The 15,788-nt window shown below is 53.1% G+C and overlaps 1 protein-coding gene and 1 long non-coding RNA gene across 11 annotated transcripts in view; one reads left to right on the top strand and one right to left on the bottom strand.

Annotated features, from left to right (window-relative positions):
* Window positions 1-6,929, top strand: part of RANBP17 (RAN binding protein 17) — a 371,265-nt gene extending 364,336 nt beyond the window's left edge. For all 10 annotated transcript variants that reach the window (XR_011389899.1, XM_051843604.2, XM_070076412.1 and 7 more), the window contains 3 exons: window positions 2,015-2,113; window positions 3,959-4,086; window positions 6,512-6,929. Coding sequence is in view for 9 of the 10 variants with exons in the window: in XM_051843604.2 (XP_051699564.1) it covers window positions 2,015-2,113; window positions 3,959-4,086; window positions 6,512-6,608 (324 nt within the window). In the remaining variant the exon portion in view is untranslated. The remainder of the gene's footprint in view (window positions 1-2,014; window positions 2,114-3,958; window positions 4,087-6,511) is intronic.
* On the bottom strand, window positions 1,009-9,735 carry LOC127490549 (uncharacterized). Its single transcript, XR_007918548.2, has 4 exons — window positions 8,391-9,735; window positions 7,189-7,337; window positions 2,795-2,879; window positions 1,009-2,319 (listed from the first exon to the last, which is right to left on the bottom strand). It is a non-coding gene; the product is annotated as an uncharacterized lncRNA (long non-coding RNA).
* Between the last annotated feature and the right edge of the window lie 6,053 nt (window positions 9,736-15,788).

Consider the following 15,788-nt stretch of genomic DNA (forward strand, 5'->3'; position numbering starts at 1 on the left):
AGCAGGGGTAGGCATTTGGCCTAGGAGTTAATATGCCAGATACATCCCATGTCAGAGTGCCTGGGTTCGTGTACCGGCTCTGCTCCTGATCCAAGCTGCCTGCTGCTGTCCGCCCTGGGAAGCAGCACAGGGTGGCTCAACTGTTGGACCCCTGCTGACCAAGTGGGAGACCTGTATTGAGTTCCTGCCTCCCGGCTGTTGTAGTATTTAGGAAGGGGACCAACAGATGGGATCATCTCTCTGCCTCTCTCAAATAGGTAAAATTATTTTTTTCAACAGTTGAGGACTTTTAATTTGTCCTAAAGTGACTGAAGCAAAAATCATAATAAAACATTTGGTTTTCCTTTATAAGCCCAAATGCAAATAAAATGGGGGGGGGGCACAAAAAACTGTAGGGAAAAATGGTTTTGTAAAAGGAGTGAAGCAATATGAATTCAGAGCTTAAAGAGAAGTGTTAGCTCTACCGCTCATCTCTAAAATGTTTATATGACTATCCAGCCAGCACCAACAGGGTTTCGCCCTTGAATGTTACCTTTACAGGTTTCCAAGTAAACTACAGGTCTGAAAATTAAAAAGAATCCAGGGGCCAACGCCGTGGCGCACTAGGTTAACCCTCCGCCAGCATCCCATATGGGCACCGGTTCTAGTCCCGGCTGCTCCTCTTCCAGTCCAGCTCTCTGCTGTGGCCCGGGAAGGCAGTGGAGGATGGCCCAAGTGCTTGGGCGCCTGCACCCGCATGGGAGGCCAGAAGGAAGAGCCTGGCTCCTGGCTTCGGATCGGCGCAGCTCCGGCCGATGCAGCCATTTGGGGAGTGAACCAACAGAGGGAAGACCTTTCTCTCTGTCTCTCTCACTGTCTGTGACTCTACCTGTCAAATAAATGAATAAAAATCTTAAAAAAAAAAAAAAAAAAAAAAGAATCCGAGAACCAGAAACTGTGTCATCAGCTCCACACCTCTCCGGGCTGTGTGTGGGCCACGGCGGCAGCCCCACCCCCCCTCACCCCCCACCCCCCACCCCGGCCTCCCTCCTTTGGGGCACCTTCACAGCTCCCAGGCCGCCTGTCCCAGAGGGCTCTTCCTGAGATACCGGTCTGAGCACGTCTGCCCAGCCATCACCGGCTCCCGCTACTGGAGACTTCAGACTCCCCCGCGTGGCCCTCCCTTCCCACTCCCCACTCCATTGTCGCGCACGCTGAGTTCTGAGCCTTGCGGACCCACTCCCGTTCACTCCCACCCTCCTTGGGTGCTGCTTGCTCTGCTTAGGACACGCGGGTGTTGAACTCCTGCAGTGCGACCTTCTGTCCCCTCCTCAAGGCCCCAGCGGCAGTGCTCCCTCCCCTGCACGCCCACAGCACTCTGCCCAGCCCTGTTTCCCGTGTAACTTCTGCCCAGCGTGGTCTCTCCCAGGATGCGTCAGGCTCCCTAGGGGCAGACGTCGTGGTACATGGCTGGACTCTCCTATCTCCTCACTGTGGAATCTTTAAGAGAAAGGTTGACTATGGACGTGTAGGAGTGAGTGAGTGAGTGAGTGAGTGAATTAGTGATTGAAGAATGAGAACACAGCCTGAGCCAGTAGGACGTTTGACATTCCAAGGCCACGTGAAATGTGGCCCATTCCTCGCTCTCAGGGCTGTTGGCCGCCGTGGCATGACCTCTTAGGTGAAATGAGAGGTGGGTGGGAAGGTGAACTGGGCCTTTGCCTGGTACCCAGAGAGGAAAGCCTGTCAGGGTCGAGAGGCGGACACTGATGCTCTGACTTCCGCCCACCCCCAAGTTTCCCTCAGAAGCCTTTGATGGTGGAAATGCTTCCTTGGAGAGCTGGGGGCTTTGCCAAGGGTTCCCACAGGCAGCACTGTTGGCTTCCAGAGGCAAAGCTGTTTGTCCGGGAAGAGCCCTCATGGCCGTTAGCAAGATGGGGTGGGTTAGGGGTCAGAAGGTGGGGTTATTAAAGGCTTGGAGTTAGGGGAGCTCCGGGGCGAGGCATCCCAGGCTTCATGTGGCCATGTCTTGCAGATGATGTCCGTGCTCATGAACACCATTGTCTTCGAAGACTGTCGGAACCAGTGGTCGGTGTCCAGGCCTCTCCTGGCGCTCATTCTGCTCGACGAGAAGGTAAGAGTGGGAACCGGGAGGTCCACAGGAGGAAAGAGAAGCCGTGCCCCGAGCTGAGCTGTGGCAGTGGAGGACACAGGAGCAGAGCTGGCTGCGTTTCAGCCGGGACATTGCCCGCTCTGGGGCAGGGCTGCCTTGTCCCGCAGAAGGCTGGTCTTCAGTCGCACAGTCCTCCAGAATGGCTCTTCGGGAACCCAGAGAGAGCCCTGGTGCGAGAGGGAGGCTGGTTTGCTCAGGAGGACCCTCTCTTCCCTTCCCCATTCCGGGGGGATTCCAAGCCACAACCATTTGCCTCTTCCCTTTGCCTCCTTTTATAGCCTGGACCTCCACTGCCCTAGATGGTGGCGGCAGTAGCCCATCATGGACTCCTCCACCGAGCCAGCACCCTTCCTGTAGGGAGCGCACGCTCCAGCTCCTTAGGTGTGCTTGCCAGCCTGGACTTCCTCCCAGGCCTCCCCTGCTCCCTCCGCAACCCACCCTGCCTCCCCAGCAGTCAGCAGGAACAGTGCATTACTGCTTGGGAGAATGAATTGTCTATACAATAAGATAGTACTGGGGAAAAAGACAGTGAGATTAGAGGCAGCCGCATACATTAAAATTCAAACGAAAATCCCAGCCTTGGAAGGAAACTAATAGAAGAAGAAAATATATCAAAAAGAGAAGAGCTGTCTCATCACTCACCTGTGCTGAAGTATCCAATTTTAGCCACATTCAATAGCACTGTCATTCATCTTCCCTCAGTGTTATTGTGATTTAAATCCAAGCTCTATAAAAGAGAGCAGTTCTTTTAAAATGATTGAGAGGGAATAAGGGCAAATTCAGTGTTTAGAAAAAGCTTATGACATCACAATATTATACTTTACTGATGGAGGCAATATTTCATGGTTTGGGATGAAAAACTAATAATTTTCTATTTGGTGTGAGTCACTGCATCATTATAAAAGGGAAAAATAAGTAGTTTTGTGCATTCCCAGTCTTGTTCAGGAAGACACTGTGGCTTAAGTGTAATGCCTCTGATATATAGTAGTTAAGTATTAGTCTGACTACATATTAATTATGTGTGTTTTTTGATGTGAGCTGTTTTAATGTATGATGGAAATTAAATATCAGGCTGTTTGGGCTTGGAAGGATAAACACCAGGCTGGCAAAATGTTGTCTTTGTGCTGAAATTAGGCTGTTTCCAGTGATGAGGAGCTAGCTTAGCATCAGAGCCCAGCAGAGGAGAAGGCGCTGTGCAGTTGTTTGTGACCAGGCGTGACAGCTGATTTCCTTGGTGTCAGAAAGCTCTCCCAGAACCAAGCAAGCCCCTCCAGTCCCCGCCTCAGAGCAGACCCATTCCAGCTCGCGAAGACAGAGACTTGGAACGCAGCCCAGAATTGCTTGCCGACTGGCTCGCTGAAGCCAGGGAAGATGCTGAAGCACGAGGGAGCCCCCAGGCCTTGCCTTCAGTCACCCAAGGGGCTCCCTGGGCGAGTTTCGTTAAGTGCTTCCCCTCGGCCTGCGGGGCCCTCCCTCTTCCAGCCTTGCTGTGACTAGTGGAGGTGAGAGCCAGGGAGACCATGCGTCCAGGGCCCCACCGAGGAGGCAAGGACGCCATCAGCCCAAACAGTGGCAACAGGACAGTTACAGCGAGAGATTTTTTTGGAAAGGGATAATTCAATTTATGCCTGGGAATATCTCTTGCTTGGGTTTTCTCTAAGAGCTTACGGGTCAACAATGTGGATCTGGACAAAAATCCCCCTGAGCGAGGCCTGAGTAGATTGGAGCTGCTCCTGCCCTGTCTGCCACAGCGTCCTCTAGGCCAGGGTTGGAGTCAGAGCTCTGATGCCTTCTGTCTCCCAACAGTATTTCAGTGAACTGAGAGCAAGCCTGATAAACAGCCAGTCACTCCCCAAGCAGGAGGTCCTTGCCCAGTGCTTCAGGAATCTGATGGAAGGAGTGGAGCAGAACCTGTCTGTCAAGAACAGAGACAGGTGAGCATTGCCTAGTGGGGCATCTCTGGGGTGCTGAACTTGGCCACTTTGCTGAGAATAACTGGATTGTGCTTAACACGGCCCACACATGGATGTGGCTCTTCTGTTACACACATCCTGGGACCCTGGACTCACATCGGTTGCATTCAGTGATTATTATGGGATATTTGCTTTCTTCCAGGCAAAATGCTAGCACTGTCCAGGCACGCAGGGATTGCTGAAATGCAGCCTTTGCCCTATGGAATTTACAGTTTAGGAGGCGAGAGAATTGTAATGGAAAGGATCAAAAGAGGGGAAGCTCAGACCTGCTGCAGAAGACGGACGAGGAGAGACTGTGGCATTTGGACAAGATCAGGCTTTGCAGGCAGCAGACCCAGCTGCGTTTCTGCCCGCGCCCTGTGTGTGTGGCAGCAGGGCAGTTAGCTACGGTGCTCCTCATTGTCTTCACCAGCAAAGTGGGGATGATGACAGTGGGTCGTGAGTGTTTAAATGACAGTTGTAGCCGGCGCCGCGGCTCACTAGGCTAATCCTCCGCCTAGCGGCGTCGGCACACCGGGTTCTAGTCCCGGTCGGGGCGCCGGATTCTGTCCCGGTTGCCCCTCTTCCAGGCCAGCTCTCTGCTGTGGCCAGGGAGGGCAGTGGAGGATGGCCCAGGTGCTTGGGCCCTGCACCCCATGGGAGACCAGGAAAAGCACCTGGCTCCTGGCTCCTGCCATCGGATCAGCGCGGTGCGCCGGCTGCAACGCGCCGGCCGCGGCGGCCATTGGAGGGTGAACCAACGGCAAAAGGAAGACCTTTCTCTCTGTCTCTCTCTCACTGTCCACTCTGCCTGTCAAAAAAATAAATAAATAAATAAATAAAAATAAAATAAAATAAATAAATGACAGTTGTGGGGAAGCAGGGCACCTGGGACAGGTGGCCCACAGTAGGTGTTAACTGCTTCCTGTGCACATCCTTTACTGTTGCAGTTGCCAGGAAGATGTAAGTGACAGGAACCCTATCTTACCAGCCAGGCCTGAACTCAGTCATTGTGGTCACAAAACTTACGTGCAGACATTGGATTGGTCAAGGCTCCTGCCCTCATGTGGTTTACATTCTAATGGAGGATGCAGACATCAGTGAATATCAGAGAAGGAAAAGCTGCCTGCATCATCCTTTTATAAATGTGGGCAGGGGCCGGTGCAATGGCTCACTTGGCTTATCCTCCGCTTGCGGCACTGGCACCCCAGGTTCTAGTCCCGGTTGCTCCTCTTCCAGTCCAGCTCTCTGCTGTGGCCAGGGAGTGCAGTGGAGGATGGCCCAAGTGTTTGGGCCCTGCACCCCATGGGAGACCAGGAGAAGCACCTGGTTCCTGGCTTTGGATCAGCGCGGTGTGCTGGCCGCAGCGCGCTGGCCACGGCAGCCACTGGAGGGTGAACCAACGGCAAAGGAAGACCTTTCTCTCTGTCTCTCTCTCTCACTGTCCACTCTGCCTGTCAAAAAAAAAAAAAAAAAAAAAAAATGTGGGCAAGCATTTGCAATGCAAATCCTCAGTCATTCCCAATTGCCACACTGTGTCCTGGAGTCAGCAGCCCGGGCTGTGGTAATCCGAGGCCATGGCCTCTGAAGACATGTTCATTGCACTCTCTCATAGTCCTCTGTCCGGCAGAAAGGGGCAACCCTGGAAGTCTGCAGAGGAGAGTTGAAGAATGCGGAGCAACACGGGGGCGGGGGTGGGGGCTCACCTGAGGCTCAGAAAGTTGAGTGTCCCGCCTGCACTGCTCCGTGAAATGGTGCAAGGCAGTCCTCCCAGCTTAATAAGGACAAAAGCCAGCAAGGACTGACCGTTCTCTTTGTGCCAGGCACTGTCTCAGCTGATGCAGTGAATTCTCACTTCCTACAGTCCTTGGAGGTAGCTACTCGTGTTAGGCGCTAAGGCAAGAGGTCAAGGATTCATCAGAGTGGCCTAGCTAGGAAGCGGTAGAGGCAGCCCAACCAGTGCCCTCTCCTTCCAACCGCTAAGTGCAGTTTTCTCGTCAGTAAAATGAGGATGCTGCTGCCCACTTTCGGGGAGGCTTGCGATGATAAATGAGTTTATATGTCAACTGAATCAGTGCTTGGCACATACATTTCGGCTGTTTTCTTTATACTCCTTACCATCTACGTGTAATTGGACTTTTAAAGAAAATGTTTTCAACTTTAGAAGTACAAAATGTAGCCCTCAGTATGGGCAGGGTGGAGCTGGTGGCAGCCCTTGTTTTCTCGGGAGCAGGGGTGGGCGGTGCTGGTGGGGAAACGGTCATTGGCCGGGAAAGAGCTCAGCTGCCCCCTGGAGCCTCCCTCCAAGCCAGGTCCTCTCCAAGGTCCTGAACTCCTCAGTGGCCGTCTCGTCCAGAGGTTCAGATGCACGGGGACCCACTGCTTCCCTTCCGTTCTCTCTCCGTAGGTTCACCCAGAACCTCTCTGTCTTCAGAAGAGATGTGGCAGAGGCCCTGCGCTGTGACGGCAGCACTGAACCCTGCAGCCTGGACATGATGAGCTGACCCGAGCCAATCAGCCTTCATCAGGAGACTCTTGGTGGGCCGGGTCTCAGGACAGTGACGTTGGCTAGCCCCGGAAAAATCTATTTTTCAAGCAAATAACAGCAAAAGCCCTATCTTTTTATAAGTCTGGCCTAATTATAAGAATGTATAATAGTGCACAATGTAAATTCAGTCCATGCTCTGAAAAAGCGTAAGATGTGTTTCAGTCTTTCTACCAGATATCATTTTCTTTGTTCTCCAAACGCTCTGAAAGGATGTAAAAACAGTATTTAACCAAAGAACGTAATAAACCGGGTTTGCGCCCACGTGTGCACTAGTTAATGGGCCTGCAATCAGGTTGTCAATTTGTTGGAGATGCAGCCTTCAACATGGATCCTGAATTGAGACAAATGCCAGTTGAACCTGTTACATCAGTAGTGGGTTTCGAGTTTGGAAGAAGCAGTGTTGGGGACTCTGGGCTGTGGGCATTTAGAACAAGCCTGGGAGCGCTGCAGAACCTCCCACAGGACCACACACAGGCCTCTCTGTCTCAGCACCATCTGATAAAGTTGAGAGACAGTAACACAATTAAATGACTTACAAACGACGTTTGCTTTTCGCTGGCATAAATCTGAAGTGGTTCAGTCTAGAAGAATTAAGCTGTGCAATTACTGCCTGCAGAGAGATTGCTTCAGAGCCATGTAGCGCCAGGAAGAAGTGCTGGGTAGTGCCAGCACCCAGTCCTTCTACCTGCGTGGAATTTGTAAGAGAAGATGAAGATAACTAATTAAAACACAGTGTTTGAAGCATCTCTTTCTTCCTTGGCTACCCTAAGTATACAGTTCTAGGTGCTAATTCAGGAGCAGCCGGTTTCCACCTCGCCACAGCCCTTAGTACCCCTGGGGTTGGCCCTCACCCATCCCAGGACGGGAAGGTTGTGAGAAACACTGGCACCAGGCTACCGATCTGAGGTTGCCACTGTCAACAGGCTGTCACCCCAGGGCTCTGCCTTCAAGGTTCAGACTTATAGTAAAGATGATACCCTTTCTTTCCGATAAGACATGAGAGATTGGCCTTACTTTGAACAACAGGCTCCTGTTATAACTCATTTCTCAGACTAGTGTTTTCTTGAAATTTTTCTTGCAACTCTGAAAGCAGAGTCACCACGTTTATGTAGAAATGTTGCTCTCCCATGTGTGAGGAAAACCACAGGAAATGTGTTGCAGATGGGATTCCTTCTAGTAGTTCAAACATAAGTGAGCCATGGCCTTATACTTTATTTCATTAGCAATTAAAAATACAGGGGCCAGCGCAGCAGCATAGTAGGCTAAGCCTCCACCTGCAGTGCCAGCATTCCATATGGGCACTGGTTCGAGTCCTGGCTTCTCTTCTGATCCAGCTCTCTGCTATGGCCTAGGAAAGCAGTAGAAGATGGTTCAAGTCCTTGGGCCACTGCACCCACGTGGGAGACCCAGAAGAAGCTCCTGGCTCCTGGCTTTGGATCTGCTCAGCTCTGGCCGCTGCGGCCATTTGAGGAGTGAATCAGTGGATGGAAGACCTCTCTCTCTCTTTCTCTCTCTCTCTCTCTCTCTCTGCCTCTGCCTCTCCCTCTTTCTGTCTGTAACTCTACCTCTCAAATAAATAAAGATATCATTAAAAAATTAAAAATACAGTTTTCCTTGTGAAGGCAAATCCTGAACTCTGTAAAACAGCAGCTGGTAGAGAAGTCTAGCGAGAATCTTGGTTTCTCGGCAGATTCTAACTGCACAGTCATTCCACAGAAACGCGTCATAGAAGGCTTACCCCGTCTGGCACTGTTCTCTCCCGCTCTGTCGAGGCTCGGCAAGCACCACACTGTTTCATTACTATGTTCACAGGAAGATGAAGGTGTGCACGCGCTTCCCTCCGTGACACTGCGGAGGTCACACGGTGCTCTCACGCCAGCCTGGGAGCCTTGGGCAGTGCTCTCAGAGCCGGCTGCTCGGGCCTGCGCCCCTCTCTCTTCCTCAGCACCTGCTCCGTGGTGCTGGACTTAGTACGCTGCGCGGCGGAAGTGTAGGCCAGAGGACAGGCTGGGCAAATATTCACTGAGTATCTCCAACACCCTCTGTGCTGTGTCACCCTTCGTCCTCACAACGGCCCTGCGGAAGTGGACAGCTGTCGTCCCACGTGGCTGATGAGGACGCGAAGGCAGGATCTGAACTTGGATCTGTGCTGTTTTTCAGCATGGTGAGTTGAAATCAGTTAACACCTGTTAGGTCCATTTCCATCTGTTTTTCAGAACTCTTGTTACATAACAAACTACCCCAAAACTTTGTGGCCTCAATGAACATTTATTACCTCATCGTTCCTGAAGGTCAGGAGGCCAGGGCTGGGTCCTCTGTTAGAGTCTCTCACAGGCAGCAGGCAGGGTTATTGGCCAGAGCTGTGATCATTTCGAGACTTGACTGGAGGGGCCAGCACCGTTGATGCCGGCATCCCATATGGGCGCTGGTTCGAGTCCCAGCTGCTCGTCTTCCAATCTAGCTCCCTGCTAATGTGCCTAGGAAAGCAGCGGAGGATGGCCCGAGTGCTTGGGCCCCTGCGCCCACCTGGGAGACGAGAAAAAGCTCCAGGCTCCTGGCTTTGGCCTGGCCCCACCCCAGCCATATCAGCCATTCAGGGAATGAACCAGTGAATGGAAGATATCTCTCTCTCTCTCTCTCTCTCTCTCTCTCTCTAGCTGACTTTCAAATAAATAAATCTTTTTTTTTTTTTTTGACAGAGTGGACAGTGAGAGAGAGAGAGACAGAGAGAAAGGTCTTCCTTTTGCCATTGGTTCACCCTCCAATGGCCACTGCGGCCGGCACATCGCGCTGATCCGAAGCCAGGAGCCAGGTGCTTATCCTGGTCTCCCATGCGGGTGCAGGGCCCAAGGACTTGGGCCATCCCCCACTGCACTCCCAGGCCACAGCAGAGAGCTGGCCTGGAAGAGGGGCAATCGGGACAGAATCTGGTGCCCCGACCGGGACTAGAACCCGGTGTGCCGGTGCTGCAGGTGGAGGATTAGCCTATTGAGCCACAGCGCCGGCCCCAAATAAATAAATCTTTAAAAAAAAAAAAAAAAAAAGACTTGGCTGGGGAAGGACCTACATTCGCGCTCCCTCGTGGTTATCTGCGGGACTCAGTTTCTCCAGGATTGTTGCCTGAGTTCCTGGCCCGGTGGCCTTCTTCACAGGCGGCTCCCAGCATGGCATCTTGCTCCACCGGAGAGTAGCCAGAGCAAGTGCAGCAGGCTGGAAGTCGCGGTGGTATGTAGCCTTGTCTGGGGACGAGGGAACATCTCCCATCACTCCTGCCGTATCATGCTCCCTGGAAGGACACCACTAGGACTAGGTGTCTACCAGGAAGCAGGGAAAGCCGTCAGCCACAGCTCAGTCCTCTGGCCTTTGCTGCCCGGGTTGGCTTTGGGCTACAGGTTCCTCCTGTAAACCTGATCTCCTTGAGAGGGCCCAGTTCCCTTCCGAGCCCTTCCCGAGGGAGGGAGAGGAGAAGGGGAAGCTGGGGTGTTGAGGGAGCACGCTCCACTGCACGCTTAGCCCACAACAGCCAAGATCCCAATTAGGGGCTCTGTTGCCTGGAGAATCGCCTTGGCGCTGGGAGACCTGGAGCCGTGGGTGGGAGTGGTCTCTAAGGAGACATCCAATCCCAAGGACACAGGCACGCGAGGACACACCCAAACCTGTGCAGGTGTCATGTGACCCAGCCCCATCACAAATGTGCCTGACTTTGATATTCACCAAGAGGGGAAAATCCACAAGGCTTAACAAGCACAAGCCCTGAGCCACCTGTGGGCCCATCTGCACACCCCGCTCTGACTGGATGCAGGAGCATAGATACGCGTCCCCGCATGCAGCGTGGCCTCGGCCACCCGCTCCAGCCCATGCTCAAGCAAGAGACCTGGTGAAGGGATTCGGGCTCCATTTGCGCCCTCCACACTGAGTGCAGAACCTCTCCCCAGGGAACGCTGCACTCTGTTCTCCACCCAGGATGCTGGAGGGCCGGCCGGCCTGGGGGACCTGTACCTGGACGTGAGCTGGCCAGCAGGTTAGGAAGCAGCGTGTGAGAGAACTTGCTCCCTAAGGAGGAAAAGGAGCACCTGGGGGCGGGGCCGGGGGTGGGCGGAGGGGGCAGCGGGGCCGCCTGGCTGGCCCGTGACCCATGGGCTGTATAAGACCTGTGAAATCCTTTGCTCTGGCCCTGCCAAGGCACCACAGGGACTGGAAATGCAGTGAATCCCTAGCGGGCTGGTTGTGAAGCTGATCATTTTGTGAGGCCTGCAAACTATATTATAAATACACAAATGGCCCTTGGCAGATAAAAGGTTCCCCTGACTTGGACAAGCAAGAGTCCCAAGACAAACACAAACCCATGAGAACTGCTAGCATTCATTGAGTGCCCGCTCAGCATTGCAAATTGCTACCTTGCCTAATGCTTCCCAACAGGAATATCAAGTATTGTTGTCCCCATTTACAGTTGAGAACAGGGAGACAAGGGGCAGGTGTTTGGCCTAGCCGTTAAGACATCTACAGCCCAAATCAGAGTGCTGGTTTTCAGTTCCCAGCTCCGGCTCCTGACTCTGGCTTCCCACTTCTGTAGACCCTTGGAGACAGCAGATGACCCAGTGATTGGTTCCTGCCACTCATGTGGGAGACCTGGATAGGGTTCCGGGCCCCTGGCTTCATCCCAGTGCAGTGTTGTGGGCATTTGGGCAGTGAATCAGTGGATGGGAGCTCTCTCTGTCTCCCTGTCTCTCAAATAAATATTAAAAAAAATAAATAAAAATAAAAAGGCCAAGCACAAAGCCTGAAAGTGGACAAGCCAGTATTCAAAAGCAGGCAGGTCCGTCTGACTCCCACGCTCATGTGTCCCTTCTACTACAATCCGGAGCCTTGGGGCTGCCCAGCTGGCTGTGGGGGACAGCTGGGAGGGGGAGTGGGTATGGAACCCTCTGGGACCCCCCGATGACACTAGGCATGCCCAAAGAAAAGCCACTCCAGGACCTGGGCTCTTTGCGCTGTGTCTGTGGGTTCTGCCACTGATCCATCCTCCTTCCTGAACTTTATAAAATCATTCCTGAGACTTCTTAATGTTTTATTGAGGCACAAGTTTACGATGACAGCAAACCTTTCAAACTACAGCAAGAGTAACCTGCTCCTTGGCATATTAAAAAATAATGTTAGTGTCGGTTTTTACGTCCCATAGTTTGGATTGCTGATAAGAGCGCTTCCTTGACAAGATTCTTTTTGAGGTTTACAGAAAGCGTAATAAAATATGTAAGTTACATTTCCACAAACAAAAGCTATAACATAAGTTATTTATAAGCGTGAGATACAAACAGTATCATGATAAATAAACCATAAAGGGTACCTGCAACATCCATCTTAATGTAATTTGCCCAACAAAAGTGTTGAAACGAAGTCAAATTTAGTAGAGAAATTTGTCAGGAAGGGAGGAAAGTTGTACAGCACAAATGGGAACCGTGGCGGTGGGAGGGAGAGGAGCCCACGGAGGAGTGAGGTGGGGTTTGGAGGTCCCGCATCCCATGAGCCTATATGCAGAGACCAGGCCCTGCTCCCCTGCCCACACTGCCATCTGCACACGGGCACTGCCCACGCAGCCCTCTGAGGTCTCCACTGGTGCCCCGCATGGAGAGATGAGCCTCCCACCCCACTCCGGCCCCTTCCTGCCTCCCGACCTCTAATCCCCAGCCCTGGGCTCAGCTTCTCCCCCCCCCCCCCCCAGCGACGGCTGGGGCTCTCATCAAGGCCAGAGCCTGGGTCTGACCCAGCTGCAGGATCCTAAGATCTTTCATTCACCTGCCACGGATGAACCAGTGCTGTGACGGAGACAAAGCCTCTGCCCTGCGGGGGCGAGCAGGAAACCAAGGTGGGGTCCGAGGACAGCAAAGTAAAGAAACAGGGATGGAGAATGACTGGGGAGGGGGTGCTGCCTCAGAGGACCTGCAGAGGGGTGAAGCGGAGCCAGGTGTCACAGGAAGCAAAGGCGCAGGCGGTGCATGGCCAGTGTGGTGGGGGTGGGGGTGGGGGTGGGGCGCCACCAGCATCCCATATGAGTGCAGGTAGTATCCTGGCTGCTCCACTTCCCATCCAGCTCCCTACTAATGGCCTGGGAAAGCAGTGGAAGGTGACCCAAGTGCTTGGGCCCCTGCACCTATGCGGGAGACCTGGATGAAGCTCCTGGCTCCTGGCTTCAGCCTGACCCAGCACTGGCAGTTGAGGCCATCTGGGGAGTGAATGAGCGGATGGAAGATCTCTCTGTGTGTCTCTCACTCTCTGTAACTCTGCCTTTCAAGTAAATAAATAAATGGTTTTTTAAAAAAAAAAGGGGGGGGACAGGCAGCACAAAGAGCTGGGGGAGGCACATGCTGACGGCGTAAATTCCTGGGCCCCGGAGCTGACCGCATCTTCCGTGGCCCTCACCCAGCCTCACTGCGTGTATGTCGTTCTGTTTCATACCACAAACTCCAGGATTATCCTCGGGACTGGGGAGGGGGGAGGCAGGCGCTGGGCCCAGCCCCAGGCCACCGTTCTGCTCTAAGGAGCTCCCAGGCCAGCTGGGAGCGAGCCAGTGTGCAGCCCACTCCCACACTCTTTCACCAGGACCCTCCAGGATTTCGCCTCCCCATTCAGTGCTGTGGCTGAGAATCCCGACTACCTGTTCCCAGGGTAGAAACAGTGGGCTTTGCAGCCTACACGGTCCTCGGTCCGGATGCCAGCTCTGTTCCTTCCTGGCTGCACGTGCTTGGACAGGGGACATCACTTCTCTAAGCCAACTGTCCTGGAAGCCATGTGACACTGCGGGGGGGAGGTGAACCCCAGGAGCACCCAGCACCCAATGGCCTTGTCCTTCCTCAGTAGACACTTTCAGCCCTCCCCATGGCGGAGACAGTGTGGAAGAGCTCACACCACACTGCCCCCATTGCCAGAGGGGCACACGGAGCCCCGGAGCTGGGCTGTGGTCCAGGAAAGGTGTATGGATGTTGAGTAAATATTTGCTGAATAAATAAATGAATGGGTGAAGAGATGGGAGCAGCTGCCTCAGAGCCATCCACTGCACCCTGAGACCCTGCAAGGCCCTGGAGACTCCTAAGTAGGGCGTGTGATCCAAAAATGATGAGCGACCTGTGACAGTGCATGCACCAAATTAGGGATTTGCCTTTATTAGACCTAATATTTTCATTAGTCTTTCAAACAGAGTAGCCCACCCAAATGTAGTTAAGATTCCTGATTCCATTTCTGCACCGTTTTTATTTTTTAAGATTTATATATTTATTTGAAAGAGTTACAGAGAGTGAGAGGCAGAGGCAGGGAGGGAGAGAGAGAGACAGGGGGAGGGGGAATTCCATCCACTGGTTCACTCCCCAAATGACTACAACAGCCAGGACTAGGCCAAGCTGAAGCCAGGAGCTTCCTCCAGGTCTCCCACATGGGTGCAGTGGCCCAAACACTCGGGCCATCCTCAGCTGCTTTCCCAGGTGCATTAGCAGGGAGCTAGATTAGAAGTGGAGCAGCCAGGACACCAGCCAGGACACCAGGATGTGGGCATTGCAGGCAATAGCTTTCCCTGCTACACCACAGTGCCGGTCGCTCTACCCCATTTTTACAGCACTGGGAAATTAAAATCCCCAAGGCACCACCTAGGAAGCCAGTGGCAGAGTGAGCCTCCTGCGTTTGGGCTCAGGGACCAGTTGGAGGTTGTGGCATCCTGCCTCTCGGAAGCCCCGCCCTCTCCTACAGACTCCCAGAGGCGCTGGCTCCACCAGCTTTTCTCCCAGTTTCTCCATGGGGAGGAGTAGAGGGTATGTGCACATCCAGGAAGTTTTTCTTAGATTTCTCATTTTCTAATCTGGCGCGCGCTCTCTCTCTCTCTGTGTGTGTGTGTGTGTGTGTGTGTGTGTCATTGTTCGATTGGTAGCAGCTAAAAAGGAGTGGCAAAAAAAAAAAACATTATATTCTCAGGAACAGCAAATACATATCAAAATATGTTTAGCCAAAACAGTGCTCACAAGAAAATGTATGACCTCGAATCCATTTATTTTAAAAAGGGAAACATCGACAAATGAGCTAAGTTTTCATCTCAACAAAGAAGGAACTACTAAAAATAAAACTGAGACATTCCTGAAAAGGGGCATAAAAAAAGAGTATCCGCAAGTCAAAGGTTATTTTTCTTTTAAAGAGAGATAACACAGACAAACCTCGGGCAAGAACTGAGCAAGAGAAGGCAGAGAGGCGGATGGGAAGCCAAGCACAGGGATTCAGCGCGGACCCCAAGAGCCTCTCCCCCACAACGCGCAACAGGAAATGCGAAAACTTGGACCAAAGGGGAAGACCCTGGCCACTGGTTTCCGAACTTGAGCCTGCATTAGCACAGACTGCCGAGCCCTACCCGAGTCTCTGATTCAGTAGCTCTGGGCTAGGGTCCAAGAACTTGCATTTCTAACAAATTCCCAGCGATGCTGGCGCTGCTGGTTGGGGAACACACACTGGGAACCACGGTCCTCGGAGCTGCTCCCGCCTCCATTGATGGCCCTTGCTCGGCAGCCTATGAGCTCGTGAGCTGGGGCACAAAGCCCAGACACCCAGGCCCTCCCTCAGGAAGCCAGGACCCCAGCAGGGAGGCAGAGCCCTTGACACTGGTGAACTTGCATAATCACACGAGGGTGGTGTTTTTACTAGAAGGGAAACTGAGGCAGAAAGATGAACACTTCCTAGCCCACAGCCGGTAAACTGAGGAAGAGATGGAGATCTTCTGCACACGCCATGGCCACACCACCGGCACCGTTTGAACCCCACACCCGCACCTCGCTGGCGTGGGCCTTCCCTCTCCCACTTGAGCTGCGCAGAGAAGTGGCAAGGTCGGGCCTGGCATCCAGGACTCTGGGAGGCAGCAGGGGCGTGGGGCCGGGGAGGTGCCAGCGCTAGCCCCTGGGCATGTGCGTGTGTGTGTGTGTGTGTGTGTGTGAATCACTCAGACTCCGAACCTCAGTTCCCTCTTCAGCCAAACACCGGGGTCACCAATGACCCTTCCGCCGCGGGGCTCTGGGGAAGCGTGCAGCCCCTTCCTGGCACACGCAAAGTTCTCAGGCCCGCAGCTTGACGGCTGCCGTTAAAGTTATGATTACATAATGGCCCGAGTGTC

Source organism: Oryctolagus cuniculus, chromosome 6 (assembly GCF_964237555.1).
Source record: "Oryctolagus cuniculus chromosome 6, mOryCun1.1, whole genome shotgun sequence".
NCBI lineage: Eukaryota > Metazoa > Chordata > Mammalia > Lagomorpha > Leporidae > Oryctolagus > Oryctolagus cuniculus.